This window comes from Scophthalmus maximus, chromosome 2, assembly GCF_022379125.1.
Source record: "Scophthalmus maximus strain ysfricsl-2021 chromosome 2, ASM2237912v1, whole genome shotgun sequence".
Classification (NCBI taxonomy): domain Eukaryota; kingdom Metazoa; phylum Chordata; class Actinopteri; order Pleuronectiformes; family Scophthalmidae; genus Scophthalmus; species Scophthalmus maximus.
This window is the reverse complement of record NC_061516.1, coordinates 8,768,247-8,787,019: the sequence shown is the minus strand read 5'-3', so window position 1 is coordinate 8,787,019 and position 18,773 is coordinate 8,768,247. Positions and strand designations below refer to the sequence as shown.

At 43.5% G+C, this 18,773-nt stretch overlaps 1 protein-coding gene across 5 annotated transcripts; it reads right to left on the bottom strand.

Moving 5' to 3' along the window:
* Positions 1–5,130: 5,130 nt before the first annotated feature.
* Positions 5,131–18,143, bottom strand: wscd1b (WSC domain containing 1b). Of its 5 annotated transcripts, none has more exons than XM_035626912.2 (10): positions 17,389–18,143; positions 17,163–17,197; positions 16,008–16,652; positions 11,510–11,624; positions 10,334–10,518; positions 8,717–8,838; positions 8,008–8,164; positions 7,331–7,495; positions 7,033–7,233; positions 5,131–6,136 (listed from the first exon to the last, which is right to left on the bottom strand). In XM_035626912.2, exons 3-10 carry the CDS (start codon positions 16,396–16,398, stop codon positions 5,784–5,786), a joined length of 1,689 nt encoding a protein of 562 aa, XP_035482805.1. In that variant the 5' UTR covers positions 16,399–16,652; positions 17,163–17,197; positions 17,389–18,143; the 3' UTR covers positions 5,131–5,783. The 5 variants fall into 5 exon arrangements, with proteins under 5 accessions (XP_035482805.1, XP_035482807.1, XP_047186545.1 ...); XM_035626914.2 differs by having other exon boundaries at positions 17,862–18,143; XM_047330589.1 differs by having other exon boundaries at positions 17,163–18,143.
* Positions 18,144–18,773: the final 630 nt, after the last annotated feature.

Genomic DNA, 18,773 nt, shown 5'->3' with positions numbered 1-18,773 from the left:
CTCTGCTCAGGTGCATACAGGGTGGTTGAGGACGAAGCTTCCCAGCTGTTTTGAAATCCCTCTGCCTGTGATTCAGCCGCAGCTTGGGAGCGCTCCGCTGATCTTAAAGAGACCTCACTGAAGCCTGGGAATTTAACCGTTGCTCGGCTCAAATGTGAATTTGATTTCTGATGAGTAAAATGTACATGCTCGTACATGTTATCAGAATCTGCTGACTGCGTCTCTTTGCAGTGGCCTCAGGGAATCTCACACTAAGCTGGGGGGGGAGCTTATCAAATGTTGCAAATGAGGCTTGAAAACACACGAAACCCATCGGCCACATTGGCTGAAATCAACAGATGTATATATAAACTTTCTAGTTTTTATGCTTTATATCACATGCAATCGAAAATGATGTTTTGAAATATAAGTTAAATATCCAACTGATTTTAAAGCTTATTTTTTCAACACATTTAAAAAAGATTTACCTTGCAAATATGTGGAATTTATTTTTTTCCAGCACAACTTTGCCTATATGACCAGACAATTAATCTTTCATTCTGACATCTTATATCAACAGATTGGGTCCAAAACACACAAGATACATTTGATTAAGCCAGTGTGATGGTAGACTCCTACAGAGCTCATATTTCCGTACTATCCCAATAGAACACTTCTCTCTGTAAACTAAGGATGACTTGTGGTTCCCAGAGTCTGTAAGAGTCGAATGGGCGGCAGAGCCAAGAGCTGCAGCACCAAGATCTGCCTCTACCACTAAACTGTTAGTCTATTATTTTGTAATACTATCATCATTATTACTATCATTACTTTGTACTGTTATAATAGCTGTTGTTATTATTGATAGCACCATTACACCCATGGTAATTGCTGTTATTATTGTCATTATAATAACCAGTGTGACAGTGATTAATTACAATAAATAAACAACTGCTCCCGGTCTCTCTTTTACTCTGTCCCCTTCCTCAATCTCTTCCTCCTCTTTACCTTAGTTCTCTCCCTAGCACCTAACCCATCGAGACCAACCCTAGACTTGATTTTACATGACCAGGCAAGGGTCAAGTTCGTAGAGCCGTTGCATAATATCTCAATCAGATGAAATAAATAATCTCTTTCAGTTCTACTCACAAAGCCTAACTCATTCCTCAGCACTAACACAACACACTGTTTCTGTATAGTAAGAGACCACACCTTGGGTAAACAGATCTTTTCACCCTGGATAGATTCAGCTCCACATCATTTTCACTACGATACTCAGTTTTGATTTCACGGTAATCTTCTGCATTTTGGTTTCTTCCGGATCTCAGCAGCCAGGCTTTCTTTAAACAACTAAAGACAAAATCTTTATCAAACAAATATAAACCTTCTTTCGAAATAATATTTCTTCTTATTCAGTCATAATGTTGGAGCATATTTATTTATTCCCCCATAAAATACCTCAAGACTTTATTTGGAACCTGGTCACATCCTTTTTAACCTTTAAATCTCCACAGCCCAGCAGCTTTAGTTGGAGCACTTGCGCCTATTATATTCGTCTGCTCTGTTATTATTCTTACACAGTTCTTCCCATCTTACACCTTTCATCAGTGAAAGAAAGTGCATTGCTTCTCATGTAATCCTTCTTCTCAACATCAACATGAAATGATGAAATACACTCCAGTGATTTAGTCCACACACACAAACACACACACACACACACACACACACACACACAGAGTTTATAGTTTATTCATTGATTCATCTTTATTTCATCATAGTTGTCTTGCACAACTATGATGGCAGCCACGACTCGCCACGCAGCCAGGCGAGCGTGTTCCTCCTTGTGTCCTGCCCCGCGCACTGAGCAGCGCATTGCAGGAGTAGAAAACCTGGCTATACAGATGTCTCCGTCCCTCACAGGCTCACTGGTGCCTACACACCAGACAGCAAACACAGAGCAGTGATGCTGCTCAGGCCTGTCAGACAGCCTTGTGTCAGAATTAGCCGCCGGAACAGAGAAGGCTGAGTTCTGCTGTGTCCTCGGTGCGTTAAGGAGCCAGTGTATCATATGTGAGAAGAAGCTAGGTCAAGTCTAAGCAAAGATGGAAATATTTTAGGATGGGAAGTGACTGACAGCACCTCATGGGCCCATGTAATAACTAATAACCATATGTTGTCACACTATATTCAGTGTCCCTCAGCTTTCACTGATAATAATGTCACAATGAGTCAGTAATATTGTCTCTCTCTGGATCAACATCCTCAGGTCCAGTACCCCAGCAGACAACACTGTCTGCTGATCAGATGAGAGCGCTGCAGTGCTGTCTCAGAACTAGACAGTGCTCTGGCGCCATCATGCGGTAGACTTAACAACCACCATTACCAAACCAAGTCTTTTTTGCAAGAGCAGTTCCTGAACAAAGGCTGTCTATCAGCGGCATCCAAGAGAGTGCGCACGCAGGTTTAGAAGGCGCCCGCGCGCGCCCGCGGAACACCAGGCGCGGGAACGCGCAGACACTGAGAGAGGGCAGAGAAGGGAGGGGCTGTAGATAGATAGATAGATAGATTGATAGATGAATACTTTATTTATTCCAAGCTGGGGAATTCCTGTGTAACAGCAGGACGTATCACAAAGCACACTTATTATACAATTTATATGTAAAATATACGAATTGCAAAAAAAAATAGAGAGAATAAGAATAACTAGAGCAGTTTTTCAAACCGCGAGCAGTGTCATTGGGCCCTCGCTCACGTGACGCAAGGGGCGTGTTGCAGATTTCACATCCCGCGTCCGCGCACACGATGCGTTGAGTGCATCATGTTTGTCACATAAGTCATACTTTCTGTTGTCAGTAGGTGGCGCTATGACCGTGGCTCAATGTTGACATGCAAATGTGTTGAGGGTGGGACTGTTATCATTCCTGAGAGAGTTGGTGAAGACATGAGCACGTGGAGTGGAGTCATAATAGTCTGATGTTTCATGGCGGTGTAACCCAGTGACATATAGAGGGTTAAAAGGAATACATAAATACATTATTAAGATAATGTAATGACCTGTGACTCAATAGATGTTAAGATTATTAGAATGTATTATTATAAGATTATTTGATTGTGTATTTTATTTCCACTATTCCTATTCGCTAAAATAGTATGTCAATCAATGTCAGTCTTGCATTGAATCGTTTCATTGGTTATGTCGAGGAATGCAGATTCCTGATTGGATGAGGGAAATTAAGTCCCACCTCCGGGAGGAAAAAGTATATAGTTCGACACGCCATTGAGGCCAAATAAAACACAATGAGAGACGTTGATTAAAACTAGTTGAACTACAAGCGGGAGTGAAAGGATAGTTTTATGCTTTATTTGAAGAGTGAAGGACAACCTGTGAACCAGAGGAAAACCGCTTCTGGCGTTGAAGCGGCATTGTTTCGACCAGGTTTATTTCCTGGGAACAACTATTGATCTGGATTTGGATCCTGAATTCTCCTTGACGGAGGAGATGGCGAGCCAACATTGAACCCGATCACCTTCTCACCAGAGGAGCTGAAGCTGATAACTTTTATCCTGAGGGAAGGATCACCTATTCTCTCTTCATCATTGGAGTCCACCGGTGAGGTAGGACTTTTGAAGACTACTCTAAAATTGTCTGTTTTTCCTTTTTTTATGAGTGGCTTTGGATTGTACCCTAGAAGTTTCGTAAAAATTGCATGTGCCGTTAATGAGATATAACTTTCTCATATTGGTAGCGCCCCCTAGAGGCCAATCTTCGTCAAATTTGTGGGCAAAGCTCAGAGTGTCCTGGCAAACAAGAATCAAAAGTTTCACATTGATAGCATTTAATTAGGCTGAGATATACAAAAGTTAGTGTTTTGTCCGCTAGCTACACAAATTTGTTTCGGCGTAACTTCCGCAATTTAGAATTTTGAGGTTTACGGTATGGGAGTTACAAGCCAAAAAAACTATTTTTTTTGATTATAGCTCCCCCTATGGGTGAAAGTGTGTGAATATTTGTGCCTGAGGTGTGGGCAGGGTTCTGGCCCAGTCCTGAAAATGGCACTGTGGTGGGACTTTTATCTCCGAAAATACATGATAATAAGAATAAGAATCTTTGCAATTACAACAGGGTTCTCAGCACCGCTGGTGCTGTGAACCGCGTTGCCTTGCAAATGCGGTTCCCAGCCCCTTCGGGCTTGGACCCCTAACTACAACTGCAAGCAGTGTATGACGGGGTCCAAGCTCTGGCGATCACCCCACCACTGGCGAGTCCTCCCCCTCCGCGAGTCCCCCCCTGACGACCTTTGGAGCAGCTTGGTCTGGAGATGCTACGTGCCAAGTTTCGTGCAGCTTGGATGCATGGCCTAGGAGGAGTTCGAAAAAAACATCAAGCGTACCTACCATTCTATGGGTCCAAACTATATATGGCATGTAGATTGATAGGACAAACTGAAACCCTTTGGCTTGGCCCTCTCAGGATGTATTGATGGCGTTTCAAGGAGGATAATGTGGCTTGTGTGTGGGGCTACCAACAACAACCCATCAGTAGTGTTTTCTCTTTCGGCGTTGTGTTTTTTCTTTTTCTTTGCCTTTGTGTTTTTTCTTTCACCGTTGGGTTTTGTCTTTCGCCTTGTGTTTTCTCTTTCAGTGTTGTGATTTCTCTTAAGTCGTTGTGATTTGCACTTCAGGGCCACCGTAAAAACCCGACCGCATAAATCTATCTGAGACAAAATTTGTGAATATTGTCTACTGCACTTAATTGCATAAGTTTGTTTTCTTGACATTGTGTCTCTGAAATTAGCCATTTTGTCATATTCATGTCATTGTATTTTTCTATAAGCTCAAGTGAAAACAGGTGCTGTGAGTGCAATTCAACCATCAGGTGGCACTATTCTACCTGTCAATATAGGGTATAAATAAAGTGTTAGGATTTGTACAGTATCTGAACAAGTGAGAGAAGATTTTACGCAGGTTTGCACAAGTTTGTCTTGTTTTAGCTTGTTTGTGGTAACAGCATGAGGACTGTACAAACAATCCATTTCAACTTTGACACTGGAAGTGTCGTGACAAACTTCTGATAGCAAAATACACAAACTGATGGAGAATGTGCCTCACCATGGTCCAAAGAAGTGACAAAACTTGTAATGCAAACTTACATCATTCAATTCAAACCGAACGCATTTAATAAAATAGAATAGTCATCAATGAATCAGCTGGGTGTCATTTACAGTTTGAAGCAGTTTTTTTCATTCAGTCCATTCAGTCACATAATTTAGCTATTCACACAGAAAAAGACTCCCATAAACACAGCGCAATCAGAATAATGCTTCTGTGTCTATTATGTGTCTTTGTATGACATGTCATTTTTTTTAACATGGCTGTATGCTAGAAACATAATACATATGTTCTAAAGTGAATTTTTAAAGAGTCACAGAAAACCCTTCTTTAACCGAAATGAGTCCATGTTGGATTTACACTCTCATATCTTTGCAGTCGGGCACTTTGCTGGATAATCCCAACGCAGCAGTCCAACAAATCATGTTAAATCCTCTCTGAGTATTCGTCATCTTTGCTGCTCGCAGAGAGGCAGTCCCCGGCCCTGAGGCTTTCATCACTGTTCACCAGTGGATTTTTGCAATGAATTTTCATCGTTGAACTCTGCTGTGTTTCCATGACTCTACAGTTGTTCACAGTGAGTCTGGACTATCAAACAGTCCGGTGGTCCACTTCTATCAGCCAGTGTGTGTCTGTTCCCACCGAGCGCTCGATGAAGAACGACCCGGGTGGACTGGATTTATGACCTTTTCAGATCATCATCTGGGGAGGTATTCCTGTGGAAGTCCGCTAAAGTTCCTGCTGTGCAGTGCCTGGTCGACAGTATGGATGAAGGAGTCAATCGTCTGTTTCATGTCAGGGGTGAAGGGGTCAAAGGACGGCTGCTGTGCCACAGAGCGCTTGAAATGCCCGTCCTGGTTGCTCTGCGCACAAATCAGCCTCTCCTCAGTCATAGTGACATTTAGGAAGCCCGTGATTAGACTGAGCTGAGGGAGTAGAGCTCTATGCAGCTCCTCGTAATGCACCACCAGCAGGCGGCGTCCAAACTTCAGCCAGCTCAGTGCATGGGACGCCCACCAGGGGGCATAGCTGGAGACAAATTCTGGCCATTCTGCAGGTGAAGAAGAGTACAGTTAAGAATGATTTTGTCAACAAACAACAGATTCAATGTAAATGCAGTGTACATGTCTGTGTTAAATCCATCAATCTGGGGAAGTTTGACAGCAATTTAGGGGGTTATATATATATATTTATATTTTTATATACAGCACACAATTGTGTGCTGTAGTTCTTGGAAGAGATTATTTCCTGAGGATATTTTAATGTATCAGATGATTTTTCTGATATACATTTTACATATAAGGGCAGCAGGGAGGCTACTCTGAATTTTCCTGATCCCAATCTTGTAAACCTTTTGTTCAGGAGAAGACTGCACTATGTCAGACGTGCCTGGAGCGCGAGTGAAAACGGGCCTGGTGCCGCGGTGACGTCACAGCCGCTGTGCGCACGGACCGATTAGTCTATGGGGCCGATGCGTCGAGCATAAATCCAGCTCCAGCCACCATGGACTACCGGCCATTGTAAAAAACAAACCAAAAAAAACGTTCATGCGTGCCGGCCGTCAGCTGCCCTGCACTACCGGCCGTTCTGTGATTCTCCAGATCACACAGATGGCCAGTCCGCCTCTGACCCGATCACTACTACAGTGGATACTGGGGTTTTCCATGCTGTAATCCCTTTTTGTTACAGTTGCTGATTTTTGTCTATAGATGACTTGTTGCTGCCCGTGGCATGAAAGCTGTAACACTCAGTCCAGTCTTCGCTGTACTGTATAAATGTGAATCCAACTGCTTTGCTGTGCGCTCACAGTCACAATCACAGAATGCCCTGAGGTCCACTGTTGCTGTAACATCCGCAATAGGACATTATCTAGCAATAAGCACAGCATCCTTCAGCAGAGCCATAAAGCACTAGGCTATTGTGTCTGTGTGGATTGGACTGTATTACCTTTACTTTTCCACTGTGTATCTGTGGCGTGTCCTAAATGTCCGGCGCACTTGCGGTTGAATTCAGCCATGAGGGAGCGGTAAGGGTTTCGAATCAGTAAGATTGCAGAGTCAAACATCTCAATCTCTTTCTGACCGCTCTCGTGGGTCTTCACACAGATGCTGCGGCCACTCTTCCAGTAGTCCTTCTCTCCTTTAAAACCTTTCACCAAAGAATAAATGAATGGTCAGTAGGGGGCGACATTTCCCAAAGCACTCACTTAAACACTCGTTCAGAAAGTGTTGTGGTCCTGCCCCACCTCTGTTGTATAGCGTGCCATCGAAATAGAAGCTGCCAGTGTAGTAGCCGGTCACGAGCTCGATGAGGTGCCGTACCCAGGTGTTGCCTGCACCAGGAAAACTGGAAAGAGCCACCAGGGAGTTGGATCTCTGAGGCAGAAACATCCTGTCTTTGCACCTGGAGTCTGGAGGGACAGAGCTTTTGTTGTCAGTTCCAGTTATTGAACGGCACAAGAGCAGAATAATTAGAGTGTGGATTCTTTTTCAGGACAAAGTTAAAACAGAACAAAAGAAATGGATCTGAGGATTAAAGCTGAGGGTTTTCAATCTGATCTAAATCTAAGACGAACACTTCTTACAAGTTCCATTTCGTCTCAGTCATGCACTAAGCGCTCTTTCCCCTAAGAAAAAGACAATATTTACAGACAGTGTCAGGACATAGAATAGTTTAGACTAGATTGTTTTACATGCCATTTTACAGGAGGCAAGAGACACTGGAACTTTAACTGCTGTTTGTGATCCATAAAAATGACTGACATAGCAGGACGGAACAGGATTAAAACACAGACACGGTCTGGTAATTATGACATTGTCAATTCTCGCTCTGTAAACCCAGTCAGATTGAGGCTTTACAATGATAGGAGTTTTAAACATAACCTTGTCACGTATAGAGAAGATTGACACAGGGCTGGCTCACCAAGCACAGGTGTGTGATACACCCGGTAGTGGTCATGGTCAGTGGGTGCTGTGGGTGTGGAGTTGCTGCTGTTGTTCAGAGCAGAGCTGAGACTGAACGTAGGCGACGTCCATGTGCAGAAACAGTGCAGCTTCTTGAACACAGCCAGTGGCAGCTCCTGCAAACCGAAAGCACAGGCACTCTCCATGTTTTTATGTGGCTTGTCATATTTATTTTTCTCTCCAAATACCTCTATTCTACCCAACGCTGATGTGTCAGCTCACTTCAACCGGGAAGTCGTCACTTTTCATTATTTTTGTCCCCTTTCCAGTTACAGAAGGTCAGAATGCTCAATGTCACAGAACAAGTACAGACACTGCAATGGAAATTACAAAAATCTTAAGGCATAATCACTCACACACACACACACACACACACACGCATAATCACTCACACACACACACACAATCACATTACGGTTGCCATCAGATGACGTCTACCAGCCGCTTCTGTTTCCAGCTGTTCACAGCTGCATCCAGTTACATCTCAGTGCAGGATCCAGATTACTTCTAATTAGAGGCACATTAAACCTTAAGCATTCAGCAAAATTCATGGCGCTCTGTGCGCCCACATGTGACCTCCTGGGTGTGGAGAACCGCCAGCACACCACGGAGAGATACAGACTGTGCAATACATTGATCATTGAGTCTGTAATTTCAGTAATTCACACCTTATCAGTGCAGGTCTCGATGCAGGACTGTGTTGTTAGGTTGGGCTGAAAGGAGTGGACAGGGAAAGTGTCCACTGTGCTCTTCGGCAACTTGAAGCAGCCACGGTAGTGAACATTTCTGACTGGAAAAGAAAAATACACGGGGAAATGGTTACGCACTAGTGGCAGAATGTGTATTTATTAATCAATTCATTTGGTAGGATTCACCCACTTTGTAAGCAGTAGTAAAGGTCTGACTGAGAAAATAATGGTTAGATTTTCTAAAATAACAACAACAAAAAATGGTCTGGTTTCATGGTTAAATTTGAATTATCAACCATTTCAATGTGTTTTTTCTGTAATTTATTCCTGCACTTGACTGAATTCTGGTATATAATACATTCAAAATTCAGCTGCAAACTCCCAGAGACACAGAACCATCATGAATATTAAGACTCTATGTGAAATAAAAGGCTCCTATAATAGATTTGACCTTGCCAACAACAAGAAGGGGATGCATATCTTTAAAATAAAAATTTGAAGTACATGGATAATCAGTTTTGTTAATTTTACCATCTAACTTTGAGGAATTTATAACATAATATAAAATAATACAACATAATAAAATTGGCCAGTAACACAGAGTAAACTATTAATCTACTGTATTTAAAATCATAGTGTATCACAACGTGTCATAGTCATCGATGAAATAGTCATCTTTTACATGCGCAAAATGAACAACAGACATAGTCTACAACTCTGACTCACACAGAAAACACTCCAGAGTTGTCGCCTCAGAGAATATTCTTCTGAAAGATGTTTCAACATATTTCATAAATCATCAAGTTGAAGGCTGCACTGAGAAGGATTTTATGTATAAAATACACCTGTTTAATACGCCTAAATCATGAGGTGGGACAACAGCAAAGCTTAGTGGGACAGCTTAACTGTATTTATTGTACATTACGACAATTTTCAGGAGGTAATCAAAGGATTAGGTCTGGTGAAGCTATCTGACTCTCTCCCTCTTCCCAGGCCAAGGGTGTTGCAAGAGGCGTGTCTTCAATACATCATGTTAACAGAAATGAGGCAACAATTACCCTAACTACATTTTCATTTTAAATTTTCAAAGTCCTGTTAAATGTGCGGTTGTGCCGCAGCTTCTCCAAGACTACTGACGCCAGCTCACAGTTCTCAGTTCTTCCCTGCAAGTGTATTGCAGATGCACGGCAGTCAGACATGACGACCGTCAGCAGTGATGGAACGATTGGTTACGGCAAACAGGTCAAATAATTGCTGACACGCCTTTCCCTCAACACAGACTGAGGTGAGAAGACCTCAGCTTATAGTTGTTTGGAAATTCAGCTGTCCCGCAGTGCAACAGAATGCTTCTTTACAAAATAACATACCTAATATTTTTATTCATTGACTTTAGTATTTCACTGCAAATCTGCTAATTTGGGAATATTGCCATAGGGGATACAAACACACAGTGATTTAAATAAAAACTAAATAATATTTACCATGAATCAAGTTTAGTTATTTTTTCATTCATTTGTGAAGTCAACCACATTGCAGCTTGTGCAGAGAATGGATGGAAGACAGTCCCGCTCCTTCCCGGGGGGGAAGCTCACTCACATTTTCTGTGACCCGGCAGCTGCTCCTCCACCTTGTAAATGGAGAGTCGGCCCACGCCGCCACATGGAGACCCTCTCTCACCCCGACAGACCAGGCCACAGTCCTCCTCAGGAGCCCGTAGGCTGCTGATCCGGTTCCCGCAATGGCATTCAGCTCCATACTCCAGACCTGCAAACTGGTAACCACTAATCACACACACACACACGCACGCGGCGTCATTACTCTAACAAGAGGCAGCAGATAACCTCAAGCTACTGCCCTCAGGCTTCGCCTTCCCTGCAGACATTAGGTAACATTTCAAAGTTATCAATTAACTCAAACTTCCTGGCATTAAATCGGCAGTATGGTCCATCCCCTGTGATATTTGTCAGTACTCTTCCTTCTGCACTCATCTGACCATGTAATGTCTTTTTCTGGCTGAACTGCGGTCACCTCTGATCTGTACTTTACACACCGAAGCTGTTGTGACTCATCCCTCTTCCCCTCCGTTCCCCGGCCTATTTGGGAGAGACAGAGACCTCATCAGAATTGACCTTTTCATCGAGGTCCTTTGAAGCTTTCTCATTAATTTTTATAAACTTTTTACCTTTTTTCATCGCGGTAATTGCACCGCTCTGGTAACGAGTTTGACTGCTTTCCCTGTGAATGGGTCGGGGGGGGGGGGGCACCAACTCTCAGTCTGACTGCCTCCATCTGTCCTCTGCTGCTCTGCTTCAGTGGGGCGACACTGCTTCTTTGCTGCTAAGATATGAAAAGGAATAATTCAGGCAGGTCATTCCCTGAGTTTTTCTTTGAGAAGTCCACCAGCCCCGCCACATTGTCTCGCAGGTTTGGACAGTCACTACAACTCTGCTAACTCAGCTCACACAGACCCATTCAGAGATTACCACACCACACCATATCTAACCGCTAATTTATTCAACAACTGCTGTAGTCAGCTCATTAAGCTTTCTTTCGCACCCACCTCCCTCCTTCCTTCTTCTGCAACAGATCAAGCCTTCTGCTCTTCACTCTTCCCTCTCTCACCCCCTCATCTTTTACTGTCATCCAGCCACCTGGCTCTCAGCTGGGTCCACACACAGGAGGCATTCATGGAGGAGACTGAGATCCAAAGCATTTACTCAAACAGCAGGCCTTCTGTGGTCCCTTCACAGGGGCATGCCGCAAACGCATTACCTTTCTGAGCAGGTGTCCTGACACAGAGAACTGGTCATTTTACGCAGGTCATAAAGCATGGTTCCTCCCAGGGCTCGATCACTGGCGTTGTGCAGAAAGCAACCGATGTAGGTTCCTGCATGTGTCAAGATAAACAGATAAACAAAGAGAACCTTTAGTTTGAAAACCTCCATTTAGCAACTGCACTCAAAAAACCAAGGTCTAGTTAAAGCTAAACCATCTTTATTTACAGCTTCTAAATTATGAGGGATAACTTCAGTTGTTTTATATGACTGCAAATAAGTCATGATAATTAAAGATGAATTGAAAATAATCATCTTAATAACATGCATACACCAAAAAATATTGTTGCTTTTCAGGTTTATCCTTTAAGCTATTTCCTTTGCATATTTTCCCAAAAGAAAAGTTTAACTAATTCAAAATTTAAAATAAATAAATACATCCCTATGATTCTAATAATTATTATTTTAAATTCCCCTTGTTATGTGTTACACAGCTCAAAATCAAAATTGCATGCATGTGCTTGAGAACAATGCAATTTGCTCAATAAGATGAATGTGAATGTTGACACTCTGCACTTTAACTAGATTTGGACATAAACCAGACTTCCTCCGCCCTCAGTCTGGCACTGGTACTGTCATAACAGTGCCAAAGCAGCCTTCGCATCACCACGTACTCGCAGTAATTATACACACCAGCATGTATTGTGAGCTATAATACCTAATTTATAACATGACCAGTCCTAATTTATCATTCAGTGATGATTCTTGTTATTCCTACATTACTGTGAACCTTTTCACTTGCACCAGAATAAAAAAGCACGTCCCTGTAATGCTTAATAGGCTATGACAGACTATTGTGATGTGCTGACAAGATTATGGCTCCATTTAAAATGTCGCCCGAATTCAGTCTTAGATGTTACCCTTGTCTTTGCCACATTGCCACCTCAAAGCCTGCTCAGCTGACACATAGAATTCTCCTTTATAAATACCTTTATGAATATCTGTGTGGAGGGTAGGATAATGCATTTATTTTGTTTGCTGGCTTCATTTACATCTTTCCCCTTGGGTCTGAGACTGGAATATTTTCAGGCTGTGCGCTGCATGTTTTTACTCATTCTCAAAGTCAGTCTTTTGGTGCATAGAGCGTATACAGAAAATTCACCAGTGTTGGCTTTCAGGCTTATTTCACATGAATTTGTATTCCTAGATGTTTTATAGGTTTCAAGGACACTGAGGATGCAGCTTGTGTTCCTCTACATTTACTAAAAGCATAAAAAATAATCGGTCAAAGTGAGGATTTAAAAGAGTGTTAGAGGAGATACATGTCAGTAGGACTGATGAGATTCAGCAGCAAGGTTCACAGACAAGATGGAAGCACGCATTGGTCTGTGAAATCTCTGCCAGGCCAAGCACCACCATATCGAATTCAAGATTCAATCAGTCTGCTTTGTCCTCTGAACAACAGCGGCTGCTGCCGGAAAGCTGCAAAAGGCCAGGTCTGCCCGGCTATAGCAAGAAGTATCTCAAGAGACATAACCTCGAGGTCCCCTACCCCCTTCACCGAGCAGGGCAGGTCATTGCTTTGATCAAAGTGAAGGCGAAGCCCCGGGCAGACACAGCTGAGTGTTAATGGAGGGAAGACCGCACTTAGGTCTGACACTGTGTAGCTTTCTTAAACACCAGGACAGATGGCTGCGCTGGAGCTGATTCTTCCCCACAGGACTGGATGGAGGAGGCTAATGACAGACTGAGTTTGAGGACATGTGCTTCTGCCTGGGTTAAGATGTGCACTGTGTGTGTTCATTAAAATAGGCTGAAGAAGTTTCACGGTCTCTGCAGGGTCTATAATGTCCTCACAAATGTACGAGGAGGGGAGTCCTCAAAACCACAGCAGAGAGGGTCTCAGCACATGGTTGGCTGACCAAAGCTGGGGTCAGAGAGGGTAATCTCAACAATATGTCTGATAAAGGAAAACCCTGAAAAAACATAAATACCAACTGCAAATAACTCCTTGATCCATCAGATAAATCAAATCACGAGTGCAAATCACCTGCACTGCCCCTATGACCTAAAACAGCAACATCTTAAAACAGGTAAATCAAAACATTATAAAATGTTGAATAGATATCAGGGCTCCTGAATCAATGAATATCACTGGAAAACGCATGTGCAAACTCTTGCTCCCCGCTGTGTTATGTTATTACTACTGTGTCAGTGAATAAGAGAAGGGGGAGACTAATTATTAGAACTGTGGGACTTAAATCCTGCATATTATCTATGTATTAGTATAAAGTCTGCACCACCCACTACATATTGATTAATTACAGAACAATAATAAGTTTAAGGTAATTTAGGAACATTTAGTTGTGGGACATTTTAAAAATTAAATTATCACATTCATGTAAACCTCTGGTATCTGTTGACTCCAATCAGAGACTTTGGTCTCTAAGAAGTGCCTTTTACATTATCTTAAATGGAAGGGAAAAAAACAAAAAAAGAAAGAATATTCTCACATTTGAGGAGCTGGGACCAGCAGATGTATGCGTTCATTTTTTTATTGTCAGATGACAATGGTTTGACATTTTGGAAAATACAATTCTTCTCTCTCTAGAGAAGAAGGGTATGACTGTCATATCGCTATACCATCATATATTTAATATGAAGCTACAGCCAGCAGACTGTTGAGTTAGCTTAGCACAAAAATATGGAAAAGTCAAATCCATGTACCAACATCTTTAAAAATAACATGCGATATCTTGTTTGTATGACCTGCGGAGATCTCCACCTGTTACCTGGCAACCTCACCATGAAGACAAGGCTGCGACTCTTGGGCTGAATAAAACAAACAAGATGTTTTAATTTGTATGTTTTAGAGGTGGATTTCTGAACTTCAGGCTAGCAGATTCCACCTGTTTCTGCTAAACTAATCCAATTGACTGTTGGCTGAAGCTTCATATATCTACTGGACAGATGTGGGAGTGATGCTGATCTTATCTAACTCACAGCAGGAGAGCAGATAAGTGTATCTCTAAATATGTTCCACTTCTTTAAAGCATTAATTGATTATCAGAATATTTGTTAATATTGAATATTTGTTATATATCTTTATTACCCTGCTAAGTGACTGAGTGGTTATGTAGTGTCAGTTTAAAAAAGGATTACAAGCTCTTATAGGATGCTTTTCAAGAATGAGCTGGAGGAACAAATGTTGCAATGAAAGTAATTCCACTGTATTTATCATTTCAACAAAATGCCTAAGGCACGGACAGGCACCATTAAACAGCACAGTACTTCTCCAGGGATATCGTAAAGTTCAGTAATGGTGAAGGATTCTTAGGAGTACACACAAGGAATTGTATGATTTTTGTCTTCATTATCACTAGTTTATTTTCTAGACGTAGAAATAAGTATCTGCCTGCCTTCTCCCTCTCTGGTTTTGAGAGGATCAGTGAGCACTCTCCTTCATCTACAAGATCTGAAGCACCCACACGTAAAATTCATATAAATGTATAATGAAGCTCCTCTAAATGTTCTGAGGACATGCTCATCTGTTCGTTAATGTAAAGTGAAACCTGATGAAACCCTATGGAAGCAGAGAGTGTGTTGCCTCACCTCGGGGCCACCTGAGCTAAAAAACAAAATAATAATAAATAAATTACAGAATAGAAAATAGACTTGTATATTTGCTTTTTTCATATATTATTCACTTAAACCACATCTCAGTCCACGTCTCGTCGCCAGGATATTTCACCCTCGCATTTCCTCGTCCACTGCTCTATTTCAGATGACAAGATAGTGTTAGAGCTGAGATCTTTTTCATTGACTCTGCAGTGATATCTGCTTCAGTTTAATTGCAGGAGAGGTGCACAACCTTTGCTACTGATACACAGAGGCAGTTCATTATTGGCAAAACCACAGAAGCTTTTGTGAGAAGACCACACAACCACAAGCCTGTCAGGTAGCATCATGTGGCAGTCATATTGGAGGTTCACGGGTTATGGAAAAGCAGATAATAAGTAGCTGATCAGGTTGTTAAATCTGTACTTTACAGTACCAAGGGGATGAAAAGGACTTGGTTTAATTCTGTGCAGTTTGTGAGCAAAAACTAATTTTGTATTGACATAGTGCCGACCAGCTATTTAAGCATACTGTAGTACCCAGTTAACTCTGTGTCAAGCTGTTAGCACCTTACTTGCACACTAATGAATGTAAATAGGACACGCAGTGCCCAGAAGTCACATGTTGACATTAATACTGGTGACTTTACTTTGTTTGCCCGCTGGCTAGTTGGCTATAAGAGAAGTTGCAATGATGCTTACAAAGCTGTAACTCTGATTTCATTCCACAGTAGAGACCTGGACTAAACATAAAACAGTGTCCATAAGAGTGGAGAAAAATGTTAGTCTTTTGACTGATCATTAAGTTTTAAATGTTGAGTTTGTTTTAATTTAATATATTCACAGAACAGCAAAAGCTAGTCTGTAATAGTTATTTACCCTTGTGCCGGCTGTTCCTGTGGATAGAGACTCTCTGCTCTGGACTCTCTGGCAGCAGACTGTGAAACCAGCGGCGATGCAAGTGTTGGACCCCAAGGCTCCGGGAAGCAGGCCAGTGTCGTCCTGCCTTGGCTCCCCCTCCAGAGACAGACTGAATGGCGGCCCATCTGGAGCGTGCCCTCACGGCCAGGCCTGCAATCCTGAGGGCGGTAGGAGGTGCTGCGATGGACAGCATGGGCGGCAGGCTGGCGAGGTTTGGCTGTGCGACTCTGATGGTGGAGCGCTGCAGGAGTAGGATGCTGCCTGCCATCAGATAGGCGATGCCCAGGCAGAGCAGCAGCATTTGAGCCCTCTTCAAGAGGCAGTGCAGCTTGTAGAGAGGCGCCACCATTCCCACGCCGTACACTGTCCCTCACCTCAGTGGAAGGCCATTTAATTGAGTGTGACCGAGAAATAGATGCCTACCTACAATTTCTTTATTTTTGTAAAGTCTGGCGACGTCTGGCGATGGTGTAGACACTGCGTCTTGGTCCTTCATTGCCACAATGACCAATAGCAGCAGTGAGACGCTGAATGGGTTACGACAGTGAGAGACGCTATATCCGGGCTCTGGTCACTGACTCCAGGATGATCCGTGAGGAAAAGCTGGGGCACAAAATCAGAGAGAGACACAAGTAGCTGGATTTAAAGCACAAGTGTATTTCCCTGTCTGTTAGCACAATCAAAGGTAAAGAAAGAACTGCATATGCCTGACATATGGATAAACAGCTCATGTTCACATATGGGGTTATGTTTCTGTCTTGCAGCAATTCATTTCTTGGTGTCTGCTGCTTCGCTACTTTCATTTGTGCCATTTGCTTTGAAATTCAAAACCCTACCTGGAGTCTGCAGTTCCTGATTCATCAGTGTGCTGGAACTGTGCTCTCCTATCACAGTAATGTTTTTGTTTTTTTTTTAATTAAGAAATGACATTAACCTTTACTGAATTGTTCCTCTTTCACATTTCATCCAGGCCCAATTCCTGCACTGTCAGATTATATTTAATTTGACGCCGGTAATATCTCCCAGCTTCACAATTCAAATCTCAGTTATCACCCTGAAATGACATGATGTGATCAAAAAGAAATGTATTGAGAGTGCATTAGGGGCACTTACAAATTGGTGATTATCGTAGCAGTACGCAGACTCTTCTGTGGAGAGATGGATAACTGGTAAAACACACACAAGTAATTCGGATGTGAAGCACCCTGGTGATCACAGGGTGATATGAATAGATAGATGGTTTGTGGAGTGTAGCCCTGTCCTGATCCTGTCTGTGTCTTTGCCCTGACATGATGGTTTTTCTTGAAAGCGCCTCTTTGATACAGCTTGTTGGACTTACAGCCTATGCAAGTTCCCATGTGACAGCTACGTCTGCACACCACTCAGGAGGTGCCTCTTTCACACACCGTCGTGTCCTTCAGCTCCACTTCCATCAGGCCCGTCTCGTTCCGACTGCACCGTCCCCCGCCTCCAAACGAACAGATGGAAGAAGTAGGGGCGCGGTAGTGCTCCGGAGCATCGAAGCAACAGTTTGCACAATGAGCAGTCTCCGATCGAGTCCGAGTGCCCAAGTTATGTTCAACTCAAACACGTTTTTTACGCACGACATCGCTCACGACGCGCGCCGCGTCGCGCCGTGTCCGAGGCGCTGCCTGCTCCGGTCCGGAGGGATGGAGCGGAGCTGGAGGGATAAACGAACCCGCGGCGAGAGTCAACACGCGTCACCTATTTAAGGAGCCGAGATCTTCCATCTTAAAAAGCCCTCTGCCGTGCCTCCATTTACAGGAGAGGGGCGGTTTGACCGAGGCTTACCTCCGGCGGCGGAGCGCGTCGAGCGATCTCCCCGAGCTCAGTGTCCGACAAACGGCCCCCGTCTCCAGTTAGACCAGTGGAGCTGCGACGCGTAGATCCAATGCAAATGAGACGCGCGCGCGCGCGCACACACACACACACACACACACACACACCTCTCCAGCATTTCCCAGAGCTGGCGTTATATAAGCTCTCTCTCTCTCTCTCTCTCTCTCTCTCAGCCAGTTCCGCTGCTCTGAATGGCTGGCATGGTATAAAGCACAGGCAGTGTGTGAGTGTGTTAGTGAGCGAGACGAGGAGGTGTGTGTGTGGGGGGGGGGGGGGTTGTCTCATTTGCATTGGCGATCTAAGCGTCACAGCTCCACTGTGCGAACGGGAGACTCGTGTGCGCCAGTCCGCAGCTGTGCACTGCTCATATGGAGCCTCATGCATAACAGCGGCTTCAGCGCACGCACACACACACACACACACACACACGGGTTCATTGCGAACAGTGTGGTCTGCAGAAGTATACGAACCATTCGAATACAGCCTGAGTGTGACCAGGACAGATCCTACAAGGTCACACTTATAGGCCAATCAAAGCCACAAAGGGGGGGGGGGGGGGCAGCCATACATTGTCCCTGGTCCCATCTGCACTGAAGGTCCACATCCAGGGGTCTTATCATTTGTCATCGGACGTGTACTGGCTGACTGTGTTGACCTCGCTGCTGCTCAGCACCACGAACAGCTCCTCGCCCACACGTCCTGCCACGAACAGCGCGCAGCAAAGCCAATGCTCTGTTCAAGGGCACAGTGTCTTTTAATGAGTCTTTAATGTTAATCTGACCTGGGAGGCCTTTGAAACAACTTCACTTTTGTCTACTGTAAGTGAAGTGGTTTGAAGAAAATGTTCAATGTAAAGACAATTTG